At 36.3% G+C, this 18,799-nt stretch overlaps 1 protein-coding gene across 1 annotated transcript in view; it reads right to left on the bottom strand.

Moving 5' to 3' along the window:
* LOC150092702 (uncharacterized) overlaps positions 1-18,799 on the bottom strand; it is a 195,954-nt gene that overhangs the window by 93,332 nt on the left and 83,823 nt on the right. Inside the window, exons 7-8 of the mRNA XM_090414261.1 lie at positions 6,426-6,762; positions 6,188-6,336 (exon numbers count right to left, since the gene is read on the bottom strand). Coding sequence (XP_090270387.1) covers positions 6,188-6,336; positions 6,426-6,762 — 486 coding nt within the window. The remainder of the gene's footprint in view (positions 1-6,187; positions 6,337-6,425; positions 6,763-18,799) is intronic.

The raw sequence follows: 18,799 nt of genomic DNA, 5'->3' as shown, positions 1-18,799 counted from the left end.
ATGTTAACCCAGATATTCTACAAACACTTGAAAGAATTACTGACAATTCGGCCAAGCATACCCTGGAAAAGAACAAAGAAAAACTCAAGAAAAAATTCCATGGGTTGAAACAACGGCAAAATATGGCGGCCAATCAGAGGACTTCCTCCCCGAGAAACAACAATGAACAACAAACAAGGGAGACAAGGAGCAACCAACCACCGACAAGCAAGAACCATGTGATTAACTTATCAAGCCACACCCTGAACAACGGCGAACTCACGCTGCTGAATAAAGGACTGAACTACGCAATAGCACCTAAAAAGGTAAACAAATTAGATTTTATCTACCACATTGAAAGAGGCATCAGATCCCTACCTAACAACATAGCAGACAAAATACGACTAGAAACCAGTAATGTCCTAAATACCAAGAAAACCATACAGAACAACCTGACTAAAACAGAATTAGCAGCAATTAAATCATTAAAAGCCAAACAAAACATAATAATAACGAAAGCTGATAAAGGCAGTGCCACTGTTGTCCTTGACAGGTCAACATACATACTGCAAATGAACCAATGTAGCCGATAACAACACATATAAAATGGTAAATTATAACCCAACAAAGAGGATAAAGGACAAAACAGAAAAACTACTAAAGTCCGTCACTTCTTGGCCACCAGACACAGTTAAAAAACTCAAACCGCACTATGCCCGCCCCCCCCCCCAGAATATATGGGGTTCCGAAAATACATAAACAAAATGTGCCCCTTCGACCAATAGTGGAAGGAATAGACAGTCCCAATTACCACCTAGCCAAGAAATTAGCGACAACACTCAAGGAGTTGGTAGGTCATTCCCCCTCCTACATAAAAAACACACAACACTTTATAAACATAATCAAAAACATAACACTCGACAAAGACGACTTATTAGTCAGTTTTGACGTTTCTGCCCTTTTCACTAATGTCCCCATCAATGACACAATTCTCCTACTACGGAACAAATTTCCGCCCGACATTACGGCCCTCTTTGCCCACGTACTAAAGTCCGGTTACTTCGTGTGGCAAAACAAATTCTACCTACAAAAGGAAGGTACAGCCATGGGCTCACCATTATCCCCCCCAATCGCGAACTTCTACATGGAAACCTTTGAGCAAAGGGCTCTTGATTCCGCCACGCTTCGACCGACAATCTGGCTCAGATACGTTGACGACGTGTTCGCGATCTGGCCGCACGGTCGACAAACGCTAAACACATTCCTCAACCACCTAAACAAACAACACGAACGCATACAATTTACCATCGAAATCGAAAACCAAAATTCGCTCCCGTTCCTAGACACACTAGTTACACGTCTTCCTTCAGGCAGTCTATCCTTCACGGTCTACCGAAAACCGACACACACGGGCCAATACATACATGCGAATTCATATCACCACCCAGCACAAAAATATGGAGTCATAAACACCCTTAAAAACAGAGCCACAACTATTTGCTCTAACCAACAAGCCCTGAAACAAGAACTAAAAATCATTAGTGACACATTCATAAACAATGGCTATAACAAAAATACTGTCAATAAAATACTCTATAAAACCACAACAAAAACGAATCTAGATTACAGTAAAACCATAGCCATCCCATACATTAAAGGGTTATCAGAAAAAATCAACAGAATCCTACAACATTATAACCTCAATGCCACCTTTAAACCACCCACTAAACTTAAAACCTTATTCAGCTCCTCTAAGGATCCTCTCCTCCCATTAGCACATCCTAGAGTCTATTGCATCCGCTGCACCTGTAACTTACCGTACATTGGTGAAACAGGACGGACAATCCCTATATGCAAGAAAGAACACAGACATTAAATATAACCATTATGGTGAAGCAGGCCTCTCAGACCATGCACTTAACACCTTACACCAAATCAACTGGAAAAGCACCTGCTCCTTACACCGCACAAAAACATGGTACGAAAGAAAATTTAAAGAATCCTGCGAAATCCTGATAAACCACCCAAATATCAACAATAAAGATGGTATGAAAATTCCAAGGATCTGGATGGCACATATTCAGCCAACCTAATATGAAAGATTCAACATAAGTCAGGACTCTAGCCAATCTGCTAGTATTAGAAACCATTCCACTCCAACTGGCTGGAATGATGTTAATATATGTATATAGTAGACAACACAAATAATAGGACTCTAGCGTTGATGTATAATTTTTTTTTTTTTCCCCACCAGAGGTCAGGCCAACAATTGTGGTAGCGATTAGTCAGTGTCTTTAACGAACCAGTATGATTGTAGTATAGCTTGTTTCTTGTGTATATTTGTACGCTCCAGAAGATGACCTTGACATAAAGGTCGAAACGTCAAATTGTAAAATTTTAGTAATAGTAAACTAAAGTTTTTATTCAAACACGGTAGTTGTCTCCATAATTTCCAAAAATGCACACATCTACTGTGCTTGTGATTGTTTTTCCCAACATGGCATCATCTGTAAACAGTTGCTATACTTTGATAATGAGACACTCTTGGATGAGTTAGAAGAAACTACTCCAAAAAGTTGTAAAAAAGCATAAAACAGCAGGTGAAGATGGGTTGAATACTGAATTAATTAAATATGCAGGTCCAAACCTCAAAATCCGTTTCCTTAAACTAATAAATAAAATATGGAATGGTGAACCATCACCAAAATACTGGCAAAAGGCAATAGTTATTCCTATACATAAGAAGGGCGATATTAATAACTGTGAAAATTATACAGAAATTAGTTTCCTAAAATCTGGATATAAAATTTATAGTAAAATTCTGAAAAATAGACTGTCCCAATTCTGTGAAGATAAGATAGGAGAAGAGCAGAATGGATTCAGGAGAGACCACTCTTATGCAGATGGATGATACTTTACCTTAAAAAATTTATTGGAAAAGCATAAAGAATACAATGTGGAAACTCATATTGCTTTTATTGATTATTCTAAGGCATTTGCAGAGTTAATTGCAATAAACTTTGAGATATTATAAATAATAGAGTTCCTCATCACCTAATTAAAGTGATCCATGATACATATACAGACAACATGATTGCAGTAAAAGTTAATGGAAGAATCTCTAACTTGGAACCTATAAACAGGTGAGTAAGGCAACTCATTCTCTTCACAATCTATATGAATTCTATAGTAAGGCATTGGAGACTCACAGTACATGATTATATCCCAATTAACAAATGCACTAATATAGACACAATACTGTCTGCAGATTTCAATATGACAAATGTCTCAATGTAGAGGCAAATATATGGAGAAACAGCTGACAGTATGTATAAACTTGTGACATTAAAACAATACTAAAAATTGTCATTTCGTTCATTCACATCCAATTGAAACTTAGTTTCTAGATGTATCTAAAACAATTATTGGGGAAATTTTGAAGGAGATGGGCAAGATCAGATGTGAAGATGAGTGGTGGACAGAGCCTTAACAGATTCCTAAAATGGTGAAAACATCTCAACTGTTACAGCAATGGTGAGGAGGACCTTTATATGAATAAATTAAGAGGTTATGGTTCCCTTGTATAAGATCTTGATAACTACAATGTGCAGATCTTGTCACCTGGGGGATGAGGATATCGTAGACACCAGGGAAGATTTACTAAATCAGTGTCAGGTCACTAGAATGTAGGATATGAAGACAGATTGATAAAATGCAATGGGCATAGTCTTGTGAATAGAAAGAGGAGAGGAGGATATGATTGAGACTTAAGTTAGTGAGGGGTTGTTCCAGATTAGTGCAAGGAGACGTTTCACAGAGCAGAAAGAGACAAAGGCAGAACAAGTGGAAAGTACCACTGGTGGATGTATAAGGATGGTGTAAGCAAGGGAACAAGGAGTAGGTTCTTGATATGGAGAGAAGATGGTGAATGTAATACAATGCCTAAAAATATGATGAATATAGAAACTGTGAATGAGTTTAAGGCAGAATTCAATGATGAGGAGGTCCACACGTTATTCCAACATTAATGATTTGGTGCATACTAACAAATTAATGCATATTAACTCTATGGGGGAAAAAAACAACAAAAAAAAAAATTAAGTTATATCTTGGTAAAATATACCTATATAGCAATCAATCTCTAGAAAGAACACACACACAACATACAGACATAGGAGAATATGGGAATAAGGATTAATCACCCTATTATGTTGGATTTGGTTTCGAATTGCTGGAATGGTATAGCATTCAGTCTGTGTAAGTGTCTCATATAGAACAGAACTCTAGGAAGAAGACTGGGGAAAAGAAATTTAGAGGTAATAAATTCTTATGTACTTTAACAAGACTATTTGTACATGTACTTTTTGATTTAAAAAAAAAAAGTGAAATAAAAAAAATAAATGTCAAAGAGTGGCTGAATTAAACCCATGAAAGCTTATTAAATTACTTAAGGAATTTACAACGTACAAATGATATAAATTAAAATTAAACTTTAATCTACATTCCAATATTTTGGCAACATCACATTGCCATTTTCACAGGAACTTAAAATAAAGACATGTGCACACAGTAAATGAGGATGAAGCAGTTTTCAGTTCACTATGAACTCAGGCTATTTCGTTAGGCAAGGAAAATTCTATAAACAAATAGAGGGGACAGCCATGAGTTCACCACTCTCCCCACCCTTGGCCAACTTTTTTATGGAGACTTTTGAAGAGAAAGCCTTAAACTCCCACAGAAACCAACCATATGGCTTTACTACATTGATGATGTGTTCGCTATTTGGCCACATGGCTCTGATACACTCCTCTCCTTCCTAACACACTTAAACAACCAACACCCCAGAATCAAGTTCACCCTGGAAAAGGAGAAAAACAACAGCGTCCCTTTCTTGGACACACTAGTCACCCACCAGCCTGATGGAACCTTGGTTTTTTCAGTTTATAGAAAATCCACCCATACAGGCAGATATGTTCACCAACAATTCCCCCCCCCCCTCACAAGAATACGTAGTTATTAAGACACTACACAACAGGGTTAAACTTATCTGTTCAAATGACAATGCCCTAACCACTGAACTAAACCACATCCTCAACACTCTCTCAGTGTTGAGGATGTGGTCTCATTATGTTTTTTTTAGGATTTTGGTAATTTTTTCTGAGGTGCCTTGGATGTAGGGAATGGTGATGGATTTAGACTAATCATTGTTGTGAAGGGGGGAGGGGGGGGTTGTGGTTCACTGGTGTCAATATGTTTTGGATGGGTAGCCATTGGCTGAGAAAGTGTTGAGGATGTGGTTTAGTTCAGTGGTTAGGGCATTGTCATTCCCTGTTGTGTAGTGTCTTAATAACTCTATATTGTTGTGAGGGGGGGGGGGATTTTGTTGGTGAATGTATCTGCCTGTATCAGTAGGTTTTCTATAAACTGAATAAAACCAAGGTTCCATCAGACCATATAAAAAATTGGCATCCCTTATCTGCTCCACTAAAGACCAACCATCTCCCTTAGACCGACCTGGTGTATACCAGGTCCCTTGCAGCTGTAAGCTGTCCTATTTTGGCCAGACAGGCAGGACAGCAAATATCAGAATTTCAGAATACAAGGACTACATCTGTTTTCACCAGATGTAGTCCTTGTGTGGAAGAAAGCCATGGTTATACACCGTAGTAAATTCAAATTTGAAAGGCTATTTCTTAGGGATGCCTAAGAAATATGCCAAACCTCAACAAATTTGGTTGCAGGAGACTGCCCCAAATTTGAGAGACTTACATCAGAAGACCTTCAGCCCAACGGCTGAGAATACTTACATAGCCCGCTAGGGTGGCACCATCAGGACTTTTAGGAGAAACAACAGCTTCCTGCTTAGTCCTCAGTTACTGTGTGTGTAGTGCCTGCGTGCACGTGTCTTTATTTTAAGTTCCTGTGAAAATGGCAATGTGACGTTGCTGAAATATTGGAATATAGATTAAGGTTTAATTTATATCATTTGTACGTTTGTAAATTCCTTAAGTAATTTAATAAGCATGTATAACCAATGTCTAAGCCTTTCTACGAGAATAAACCCATGAAAGCACGAAGAATTCCAGTCATGCTTTGCAGATAAATAACCTGAGAGTCTGTAATTATGCACATGTAAAACAATGTTAATTTTTATTATTATTTTCCCTATAAATACATAACACATTTAAGAAATTCTAATGGAACTTACAGTGTGAGACAGTTGTGAAGACCAATATTCTGAAACTGATTCTTGAGAACAATCAGGAGGTGTTTCTGGAACAACCTGCTGATCAAAGCATTGAGAGGCATTGTAAACAGATGTATGATTATCATTTATTAGCCTGTCCTGCTTCAATTCTGAAAAATGAAAACCATATTCAACTAATTCCTTTTCTTGCTTTATTGGTACTTCTTGTTCACTGGCATCAAATTTTTTTTATTATAACCTTCTGTTAGGTGATATGTAGAGCTTTCACTATAATCTGGAACCATAAAACTATGGTCTGGTCCAAAAGAATGGTGGTGAGTATGCAGAAGATGCATATCATTAGGAACTTCATGTACCGTATTTTGATTGCAATTCAATAAATCTGCTTCAAGATGGTTTTTGTGAGTAGGATCTGTGTTAAGAACATCATAGACAGATGTGTCCGATAATAGATTATTGATCTTTTCTTCATGTTCCTTAGTATTTAAGATGACAGTGTTGTTGCCCTTGTCTGCCTCAGTATAATTATTTCTTTGTTGTTCTTTAATTTGAATAGTACTTTTCTTTCCACAGTGCTAGAGGGAGAGGAGAGGATTAAGCTGCTTTTTAATCGTAGGTCATTGGCTATTGCATGTGGAAGTAATGAGAAGGCTTTCTCTAAGTTGCAGATAAAGTCCATTTTCATCATCATCATCATCAAATTCCTGCCAAGTACCCTCAAGGGGTGTACAGGATATGACAGTACTACATGAAAAAATTACATCATTACTAACTTCCTATCTACAATTTTCCTCCAAATCAGTCTATTACTTGTCAAGACTCCAACATTAGCAGATCTTATATTTCTATCGTCTAAGACACTTTGTACCGTATCAATCCACCTATATCTTGGTCTTCCTCTGGGTCGTTTTCCTGCCAACCTGGCAGAGAACACTTGTTTTGCTAATCTTTCCTCTCCCATTCTATTTAGGTGACCATACCATCTGAGATTAGCTCTGCTAATGCATTCCTGGATGCTGACAATGTCAAGTTCTTTCCTAATATCCTCATTTTTAATATGATATTGCCACTGATGCCATCTGTTCACGCCTCTAATCTTTCTCAGGACTCTCATATCTGCGGTCTCTAGTCTTTGGTCAAGTGTTTTACTTCTGATCCAGCTCTCAGATCCATAAGTTAAAATTGGTTTGAACACAGTCTTGTATACAGCTAATTTAGTGTTCCGACTAATTTCTTTCTTATTCCATATGAATTTATTCAATTGACTTCCCACAATACCAGCTTTGCTGATTCTGCTGTCTATTTCTATATTTAGTTTACCATCTTCAGTAAAAATTGTGCCTAAGTAGCTGAAATGTTTTACTTGTTCCACAGGTTCTCCATTCACAACACAGTTGACATTTTCAATGATTCTGCCTATTTTCATTGTCTTTGTCTTTTTATTGCTGACCTTCATACCATATCTATTACAACAGCTATTCAATTTAGTCAGAGAATCTTGCAGACTTGTAGCGGATTTATTTAGAAGTATAACATCATCCGCATAAAGCAAAGAGCTGACATTAACATCTCCAATTTTGATATCAGGTTTAATACCACTTTCCTTCATAATGTGATCCATATAGATAATGAATAACAGAGGGGATAATGTACATCCTTGTCTCACACCAGATTTAACATTAAACCATCTTCCTGTACTTCCTTCAATTCTAACTGCTGACTCACAACTCAAATAAAGACTAAGTATTGCTTGATATAATGCCCCGTTGACACCATATAACTGCAGCGTATTGAATAGCTTCTCTCTTGGCACCTTGTCATATGCCTTTTCCAAATCGACAAAACTTAAATACAGATCTTTGTTATATTCCCATGCTTTCTCGACTATTTGTCGTAAAGTGAAGATCTGATCCTGACAGCCTCTATTTGGCCTGAATCCAGCTTGTTCTTCACCAAGCTTTTCTTCCACAATTCTTCTCAACCGTTTCTCAAGTATACTTGCATAGATCTTGCCAGGAACACTCAGTAGGGAAATACCTCTGTAATTCTCACAATCAGTTTTATTTCCCTTTTTATATATGGGTACTATGAGAGCTCTACTCCAATCATCGGGAATTCGCCCCTCTGTCCAGGCTTTCTGAACTATGCAGTGCAGCCACTGTAAGACTCTTATACCACCATACTTCAGCATTTCTGGTCGAATATCATCTACTCCTGCTGCCTTTCCACATTTCAAGCCTTTGATGGCTTTTTCTACTTCAAGTATGGATATGTATTCCTGACTGCATGCCTGGTCAGTGTTTTTTTATCACTGTGCTGTCATCACTGCTTGTTTCATTTAGCAGTTTTTCAAAGTAATTACTCCATACTTCAAGGATATCTTTTTCTCCTGTTTTCATTTCACCTTTATCATCTCTAATTCCTTTTACAGCACTCTTTCCTCCATTCCTAAGCTTCTTCAACAACTTCCAGAATATTTTGCCACCTTCTTGATATTTATTTTCTATATTCTTGCCAAAGTCCTCCCATGACTTTTGTTTAGCTAGTTTTACACACTGTTTAGCTTTCTTACATTTGTCTCTGTATTCTGTAAGAGTAAAAGCTGACTTATTTGCCAGGAACTTTTGATATGCTTTCTTCTTTTCCTTCACTGCCTCTTTAACTTCCTGTGTCCACCAGGGAGTTCTGATTTTTTTTATCTTTGCACACAACCTCACCACATGCCTCTCTGGCAGAATCAATGTTTCCTTCAGAGTTTGCCACTGAATCTCCAAGGCTTGATTCCTGTTCTCAAACTCTTTCATTTTCTTTTCAATAATATTTCTGTATTTTAGTCTACAGTTTACATCTGAGAGCTGCTCAACTTTTATTCGCTTTAAAACTTTCTTACATGTTATTCTTTTCAATATGAAATTCAATTTTATCCTGCTCAAGACTAAATAGTGATCACTTCCAATTTCAAATCCTCTGTACACTCTGGTGTCCTGCACCAGGGAGAAAACATCACTATCAACAATAACATAGTCAATGAGACTTTTCTTATTCCTAGCCTCTTCTCTCCATGTGAATTTGTGCACATTTTTATGTTGGAACATGGTGTTAGTAATAACCAGTCCATGTCCTGAGCAGAAATCCAACAGATATTTGCCATTATTATTAGCTTTGCTCTTTTCTCCAAATTTTCCCAAAAGATTTTTGTATGTTTCACAATCATTTCCTACTCTACTATTTAGATCCCCAACAAGGACCAACTTTTCCTTTTTCATTGTGTCAGTTGCTTTTTCTAAAGCCTCAAAAAATTCCTCCATTTCTACCTTAGTAGAACCTTCTGTGGGACCATAGGCACAAATAAGTCTCATTGTCCAGTTCCCCATTCTCATCTTTGCCCACATTACTCTACTTGAGACTGACTGCCATTCAAGAAGATTAGCCTCGTATTTTGTGTTGAATACTATGGCTACTCCTTCTTTTCCTTGATTGTTATTGCCTGAATATAACATTTTGTATTTATTGCTCAGAAAGAGCTCACCAGTTTTGGTCTTTTTTGTTTCAGTCACCCCTATTATGTCGATCTGGTACTTATCTAATTCCTCAGCTAGCTCCATTTCTTTGCCATTCAGGCTTCTTACATTGATAGTACCGATCTTTAACTCTGGTGATGTTGAGTTGGGGTTTGTTTTCAGATTTGTTCCAGTAGCTGACTTTTCGCTGTTCGCCCTGGTTCCCTGGCGAAAACATCGGGGGCCTTGTTTAACCGGGCGACGCCCCAGCCGGCATGAAATTTTGTCATGTTGTACCATCATTTTTTATTTTGGTTTAACCAATAAGAATACAATTTGGTCGGCTAAATCCCAAATTGCCAGCCCATCCTCGTTCGTTCAGTATCAAAGTAGATACCCAACAGGGTGCACCACGAGAAGGTGAGGATTGGACATTAGGTCAGAAGCCCTGGTCGGTTCTCCGCATTCCTTTAAAGGCTATGTGGAGGTCTCCTCTCAGTTATACAGCTTTGACCCTTAAGCACCCCTTTCCATTTTTCCATTTTTGGAATAGTAATTGGTTTTAAGGCGAAATTGAATCCTTTTTTGAGAATAGAAATCTCTGGTTTTGTTAAGATGTGATTAGATTGGTTCACGATGATTTGGTTATCTGGTAGGGAAGGTTTAGAGTTGATATGATTATCATATAGTGCGTTAAATTTTTTAATTTCTGTCTTTTTACTTTGATTGAAAGTTTTTGTATAACTTTTGTGAATCATGTTGTCCAAAAGTTGCCAAGTTTCCTCATCTGTTATAAACATCTGTGAATAAGTCATAGCATTGAGAGCCTATTTGGTTGAGTATGAAAATCTCGAATGACAAATTCTTTCTCGAATGCTGTATTGTGGTAAATGATATTAGCTTTTTTTTGACTTAAAAAGTTTTTTCTGGAAAAGAAATTTTTCTTAAAAAGGTGTCGTGACAACAACGTTATCCAAAAATTTCTTCACCAAGAACAACTTTTTAAGTCAAAAAAAGCTAATATCATTTACCACAATACAGCATTCGCTCTACTTAGAGAAAGAATTTGTCATTCGAGATTCATACTCAATCAAATAGACTCTCAATGCTATGACTTATTCACAGACGTTTCTAATATCACAGATGAGGAAACTTGGCCACTTTTGGACAACATGATTCACAAAAGTTATACAAAAACTTTCGATCAAAGTAAAAAGACACAAATTAAAAAATTTAACGCACCATACGATAATCACATCAACTCTAAACCTTCCCTACCAGATAACCAAATCATTGTGAACCAATCTAATCACATCCTAACAAAACCAGAGATTTCTATTCTCAAAAAAGGATTCAATTTCGTCTAAAAACCAATTACTATTCCAAAAATGGACTTTATCTGCAACTTAGAAAAAGCCTTCTCATTACTTCCATATGCAATAGCCAATGACCTACAATTAAAAAGCAGCTTAATCCTCTCCCTCTAGATATTCACACACCAATTCTAGCACTATGGAAAGAAAAGTACTACTCAAATTAAAGAACAACAAAGAAATCATTATACTGAGAGCAGACAAGAGCAACAACACTGTCATCTTAAATATGAAAAATATGAAAAAGGAATATGAAGAAAACATCAATAATCTATTACTGGACACATCTGTCTATGATGTTCTTAACACAGATCCTACTCACAAAAACCATCTTGATACCAATGAACTATTACAATTGGCCTGTGGACTTAATCAAAAAACTAAAATCTATGCATCCGTTAACTCCAAGACTATATGGTGTTCCCAAAATCCATAAAGAAGGTACACCATTACATCTAATAGTAGATGGTATCCATTCCCCTACTTAAACTATCAAAATATCTAGTCAAAATGTTATGAGAACACATTCACAACACAGATTCTTATATCAAGAACTCACAACATTTCTTTGAGAAATTAAAATTAAAAAACACCCGTATCTCTGAAGATAATATTATGGCTAGCCTGGACGTCACATCTCAATTCACAAATATTCTAGTTTCAGAAGTCATCGACATCTTAGAAAACTTGTTCCCACCAAACATCACCAAGTTGTTCAAGCATTGTTTAACTTCGAATTATTTAAATTGCAAAAAACTTACTACAAACAACTTACTGGATTAGCCATGGGTAGCCCTCTCTCTCCTTCTTGTGCTGACCTATTCTTAGAAAATTTGGAAACTCAAATTTTATCCCAAATTACTCCTAAAGCAACCACATGGTTTAGGTATGTTGACAACATCATCATTTGGAATCACAAAAAAGAACTAATGGATTATCTAAACAAAATTAATTGCTTCCACAACACTATCAAGTTCACATTGGAACTAGAAAAATATAATAAACTTCCATTCCTAGACATCCTTATTAAGAAACAAACTGACAACAGCATCAACCTGTCGGTATATAGAAAACCTACCAACACTGGATGCTACTTCCATTTTGACTCATCTCACCACACATCCCAGAAACTCAGCATTATCCATATGCTTAAAAAAAGAGCTATACAGTGTAACACAGACCCTGGTGACTTACAAGAAGAATTAATGAAGATATCCAGAGATCTATCCCCAAATGGCTACTCTACAAGACTCGTCAACAAGATTCTCTTTAATGACATACCACAAAGACAACAAGATGAAATCCAATACATAAGCTCTATAACAATTCCATTTGTTAATGGAATTGTTATAGAGTTACCATATCCAAAAAATCAGCTCTTATTCTAAAACCATACAATCAGAGTAACCTTCAAATCTATTGAGACCACCCAAAAGTTTATAAGATCCCCGAAAGATAGCCATCCTTTCTACAAATACTCTGGAATTTACAGCATAACCTGTTCATGTGGCAATAATTACATTGGACAGACATCTAGAAGTTTTGAAACAAGAAAGAAAGAACACATAGGCTATGTAAGGAATAACAGACAAGATATATCAGGCCTTTCCTCCCACTTTGCCTCTACCAACCATAATATTGAATGGGATATGAGTATATGCCCTACATTGAAGAGAACTACCATTCCAGAACATTCAAAGAAGCTGCTACAGTCACCCGTTCAACAGGTAACTTAAATAAGAATCAAGGCTTAATTCTACCAGATATATGGAAAACTCTAATCGGATCATTCAACCAAAAAAGAAATGAACTTTCATGAAAATTACAATAAATATCTCAACAAATAAAACATTGTACTTGCGACACGCGTATTGTATCACGCAGAGTGATAACTTTATATAATTTTTAGAATTGTCGGTTAGTTTCCTAGTTTGTTACTTTCCATTGCTTGCCAGTATACCCTGAAAATGCTGACAGATATTAGTCAGTGAAACTAGTCGGACATTAAACAATTATTTACTTGACTAACATACCGAATTAAGTCTTTAATTTATTAATATTAGTGGTCAAGAAAAAAAGTCATAATACCTTACATGAGTTCCTCCAAAAAATAAACTCTTTCCATCATAAAATTAAATTCAAATTAGAATTGGAAAACAACCATCAATTATCCTTTTTGATGTACTAGTTAAAAAACAAGATAATGGACAAATCAAACTTACAATCTATCATAAACCTACAGATACTCCACGTTATCTCCATTTTACATCTAATCATCACTTTGCACACAAACTTAGCATCATACATATTCTAAAAAACAGAGTTAAAAATATCATCACAGAAGCAAAAGACGTACGTGCTGACCTTTCCCTTATATCAAAAACTCTATCACTTAATGTTATCCTCAAAATATAATTAATAAAATTCTCTATAGAAACAACCTCCAACGACAGCCTCTGGCGACACAGTATTTATCATCCATCGTAATACCATATGCAGGCTCAGTCTTCATCAAAATAGCAAGAATTATGAAGCCTTTTAACATCAGAGTTGTTTTTAAACCTACCATAACTACACGACAGTTATTAAGATCCCATAAGGATAGCATCGCTTTCTACAAATATGCAGGTGCTTACAGCATACAATGTACGTGTGAACTAATTTACATTGGCCAAACTTCACAAAGCCTAGAAATCCGAAAGAAGGAACATGTCAGAGATATCAATAATAATAGAACAGACACCTCAGGGTTAGCACATCATTTCTCAACTTCAAATCATTCAATAGATTGGGACAACAGCTCCATGCCATATATTGAAGAGGATTACAGATATAGAACCTTTAAAGAAGCTGCAGTAGTCCTACGGACAGGAAATAATTTCAATAGAAACCAGGGAATAATTTTAAAAGACATTTGGAAATACCTATTAAATTCATTAAGTTTAGCAGAATTAAATTGCACGAAAAATTATAAAACGCGACTTAATAACAATGACTAAGTCTTCAAGCTTTATGCGTTTGATGTTACATATGCTCTCCAATTCATTTAACTATCTTTTAAGTCTGTTTTTTTTTTCCCCCGCTATAGCAGCCGAAACTAGTTGACGATTATGTTATGTATAAATGTTTATCAAAACCATGGTCCAATAAATCCAATATTATGTATTAATTTCAGTGAAAAAGGACCAAATAAAAACTATCATTACAATTGGACACAATATACAGACAATAATCTCCCAATAAAAGACAACACTAATAATACAAAAAACTGTCAATTTCAAACATGCACATTTCAAAAATAGCACAAAGTTAAAAAGCAGTATTGGGAACATATACTAAAATAATAATAAATTATTATTACATCACACCACCAGGAAGTCCAAAGACTCATCGAGGGAGGGCATCTACTCTATAACTCTTCGTCTCTCAATACTCCACCAACACCATCTACTGCTGACTACCACCACTAGTACTTTCACAAACAATTACAAACATCCATGCCCACAGCAGGATTCGAACGAGCAGCCTTTTGGCTGGAGAGGGGATACGCTAACTACTCGGCCAACCAGGCCGGGAAATTATCTACAAATACTCAAAATTTACTGGTTTGAAGTTCTTTACTTTTTTTTTTTTCGTATCATTAATGCAAAATTTGACAGTAATGAAATCATATTTTCCTTAATGAAATGTACAGAACTTTTTTTTCCCCATAATTTTCTTTTTAAAAACCAGAACCTTATATTTTAATATAATTTTTGAACAATATTTCATAAGTCCATCTTTTCAGTGTTCTATTTATTCAGATGTATTCAAATATAATTGCTACTTAAATTTTTAAATACAAGGTCCATGGGAGTGAAGAAGAGAAGACAACCTTTTAGGTTTTAATTTGACTGGAATGAAGACAGGGCATGAGAAGGAATGAATTTCTTAAATTTCTAACAGAAAATGCCTTAGGTAAGAGAAATGGAATACAGGGACTAAATGTCTTCGACTGGCTTTCAAATTCTTTCGCAGATGTTATTTATTATTTTAAGGGTATAATAGAACACAGAAACTAAGTAAATAATTAATTTATTAACTTGATGCTGATATTTTGCTGGTGTTATAACCAGCATCTTCAGAGCACAAAAACACTGTTTGTCACAATACGCGAGACTAAAACAACATGGTGTACTTAAACAAAATTGTAGCAGCAACACAAAGACTAGAGTCCTGATTTTGGCGCCCGCTATCTGAAAAAAAAAAAAAAAAAGCTATCATATATTACTAGAGTCCTAGAAAAGTGCTATTTTTTCTTAATATGACTGTCTCCCAGATCTTCGGCAAGTTAATACAGCCATATTTGTTGAGATTTGGAGTGTGTTTTAGGGCTTCTGTCCCCTCTAAGAACAATCTCTCTGATTTATACGGGTTTCTGTGTAGTACTTTTGTGTTTTTCCACGCGCCTGGAATTAGCAAAAGCAAATGCAACCATCAGTGCATTACGAGAATCACTGAATAATATTCTAAATATGGAACTTTGGCAGATCTTAGATAACATCACCGACGCAATGGCAAAAAAAGAATTCGACAGAGTCAAAAACCGGCACCAAAATAAGTTTGAAAATCTCCAACAACAGAACACCATACAACGACTGCAATTACAACAAGACCTCATCGTCGTGAATCTATCGTCACTCACCTTAAGCAAAGAAGCCACGACTGCTTTAAGTCGAGGGCACAACTTTGCCATAACGCCCAAGCAAGTTCCAAAAGCCGAAATAATGGCGTCCATTGAACGAGGAATTTACGACCTGCCTCCAACAATAGCTAACAACATACTTTTAGATGTGGCCAACATCCTAATCAAGTCCAAACCGCACAAAAATAATATCCCACATAAGGAATTCATAGCTATAAAAGAGCTACACAACAACAGCCAGATTACCATAACAAAAGCAGACAAAGGAAATGCAACCGTGGTGATGGACACAACTGAATATGAAAACAAAATGCACACACTATTACAAGATCAGTCAATATACAAAATTATAGATCGCAATCCCACCAACACACAAAAGAATAAGGCACGAAAATTATTGAAAAAAGTCACTTCCTGGCCCAAAGACACAGTTAACAAACTCAAACCCTTCCATGTTAAAACACCGAGGATCTATGGAGCACCAAAAATTCACAAACAAGGCATACCCCTACGCCCAATTGTGGACAGTATAAATAGTCCCACATACAAACTGGGTAGACATTTAGCGAAGCTACTAGCCACTCTCACAAACAATTCTCCCTCCTTTGTCAAAAATTCAGCACACCTAAAAAGCATCTTACAACACCTTACCCTAAAAAGCTCAGACTTAATAGTAAGCTTTGACATCACTTCACTATTCACAAATGTACCACTAATAGAAACCCTCAATCTACTGAAGTCACACTTCCTTCCTGATATATTTGAACTATTCAAATTCACAATACATGCAGGATATTTCACATGGAAAGGGAAAATATACAAACAAATTGATGGTACAGCCATGGGCCCACCCCTAGCCAACTTTTACATAGAACACCTGGAAAAACAAGCAATCAATACAGCCACTCTCAAACCAACACTTTGGCTACGCTATGTTGATGATGTGCTTGCTATTTGGCCACATGGCCCTGAGACATTGAAAACATTCTTAGCACATTTAAATAGCCAACATCCAAAAATCCACTTTACTATGGAACTGGAAGCCAACAACTGTCTGCCCTTCCTGGATACATTCATCACACGTCTCCCAGATGGTTCCTTATCATTTTCAGTTTTTAGAAAACCCACACATACAGGCAGATACTTACACAAACAATCACACCATCATCCTTCTCAACAATATGGCATATTAAAAACGCTAACCCATAGAGCGAGAGCAATCTGTTCCAATGACAAGGCTCTTACTGCTGAACTGACTCACTTACGCCACACCTTCTTGGCCAACGGCTACAATCCACATAAAATAAACAAAATACTAAACACTCCTAAGAAACCCTTCCCACCATCCACCACAGAGAACTACAACAAAACAGTCACCATCCCTTACATTAAATTCCTTACATTTCGGCACATCCGAAAAGATCTCAAGAATTCTCAATAAACAAACTACGCACTACGTTCAGACCATGTAGCAAATTAGCCACCCTCATCCGCTCACCCAAGGACAGCATTCCTCCTTTATCACATCCAGGAGTCTACCAAGTACCCTGCTCATGCAATCAAGCCTACTACGGTCAAACAGGAAGAACTGTGAACATCCGCATCAGTGAACATAAAAGATACGTCCGGAATTATCATTATGGGAAGTCGGGCCTAGCAGACCATGCTCTGGATACCCCTGCACACAGGATCAACTGGAAAAACACAAAAGTACTACACAGAAACCCGTATAAATCAGAGAGATTGTTCTTAGAGGCGACAGAAGCCCTAAAACACACTCCAAATCTCAACAAATATGGCTGTATTAACTTGCCGAAGATCTGGGAGACAGTTATATTAAGAAAAAAATAGCACTTTTCTAGGACTCTAGTAATATATGATAGCTTTTTTTTTTTTTTTTTTTTTTTTCCCCCCCAGATAGAGGGTGCCAAAATCAGGACTCTAGTCTTTGTGTTGCTGCTACAATTTTGTTTAAGTACACCATGTTGTTTTAGTCTCGCGTATTGTGACAAATAGTATTTTTGTGCTCTGAAGATGCTGGTTATAACACCAGCGAAATATCAGCATCAAGTTAATAAATTAATTATTTACTTAGTTTCTGTGTTCTATTATACCGTTAAAATAATAAACAACATGTTTGACGAACACATAAGTCTGTCCACACGTCTTTCGTAGATGTTATGCAAAATTTGGAGAAATAAATGGCAGCAGAGAAATACTACTAAGTTCTGTAAATTAGATGCCCTGTTTATCACAATACAATGTTTCATCATCATAGGGAAAGGCCATAAATACACTTGGCCCTCACCCAACGGAGAAATCAAGAAGTGCATAGATTATATATTAATCAATAAAAGATGGAAAAGCTCAATTAAAATATAAAAATCCTCAAGGAAATAGATATGAATAGACCATGAACTCCTTACAACCAAAATAAACATCAAATTTGACAAGAGGAAAAATAGATACAGACACTTAAAAAGTCAGCATACAAGCATCAGTATAGAAAATTGATTTCAGGGAAACATGGAGAAATAAGAGAAAATAGCTAAAATCATGATAAAGAATTGCTGAATACAACAACAAGGCTCCTGGGTTACTCCAAAAAGAGTAACAATGAATGGATGACAAGATATTTTGGAACGAGTAGGGAAAAAAAAAAAAAAAAAAGAGATGAAAAACAAGTTATCAGTAAAAAAAAACCTGAAAACAGGATTTTCTACAAATTATTCAAGAAACAAGTAGGTAGAAAATGGAGAGAAATAAAGACCCATTGGATGAATGAAAAAAGCAAAAGAATGCAAAGACACATTTGAAAAAAAAATGACACTAGAACTTTGTACAAAATAATCAATTAAATTGCTCCTCTTATCCCATCACTACACTTAATGGAGACTATGTGACAGGAAACCCAACAGTAATAGAAACAATCTGTGCAAAATGCTTTTTGTAGTTACTTAAAAATAAGTGCCTCGCACAAATCCATCATGATGCACAAAGAGATCAGATCAGATCAGAATCCAAAGCAAAAATTCTAGAAGAAGAAACTATCATG

The sequence above is a fragment of the Typopeltis vanoorti genome, chromosome 25 (genome assembly GCF_054136105.1).
Source record: "Typopeltis vanoorti isolate ZY-2024b chromosome 25, IOZ_Tvanoo_1.0, whole genome shotgun sequence".
Taxonomy (NCBI): domain Eukaryota; kingdom Metazoa; phylum Arthropoda; class Arachnida; order Uropygi; family Thelyphonidae; genus Typopeltis; species Typopeltis vanoorti.
This window is presented reverse-complemented; position numbering and strand designations above follow the sequence as displayed.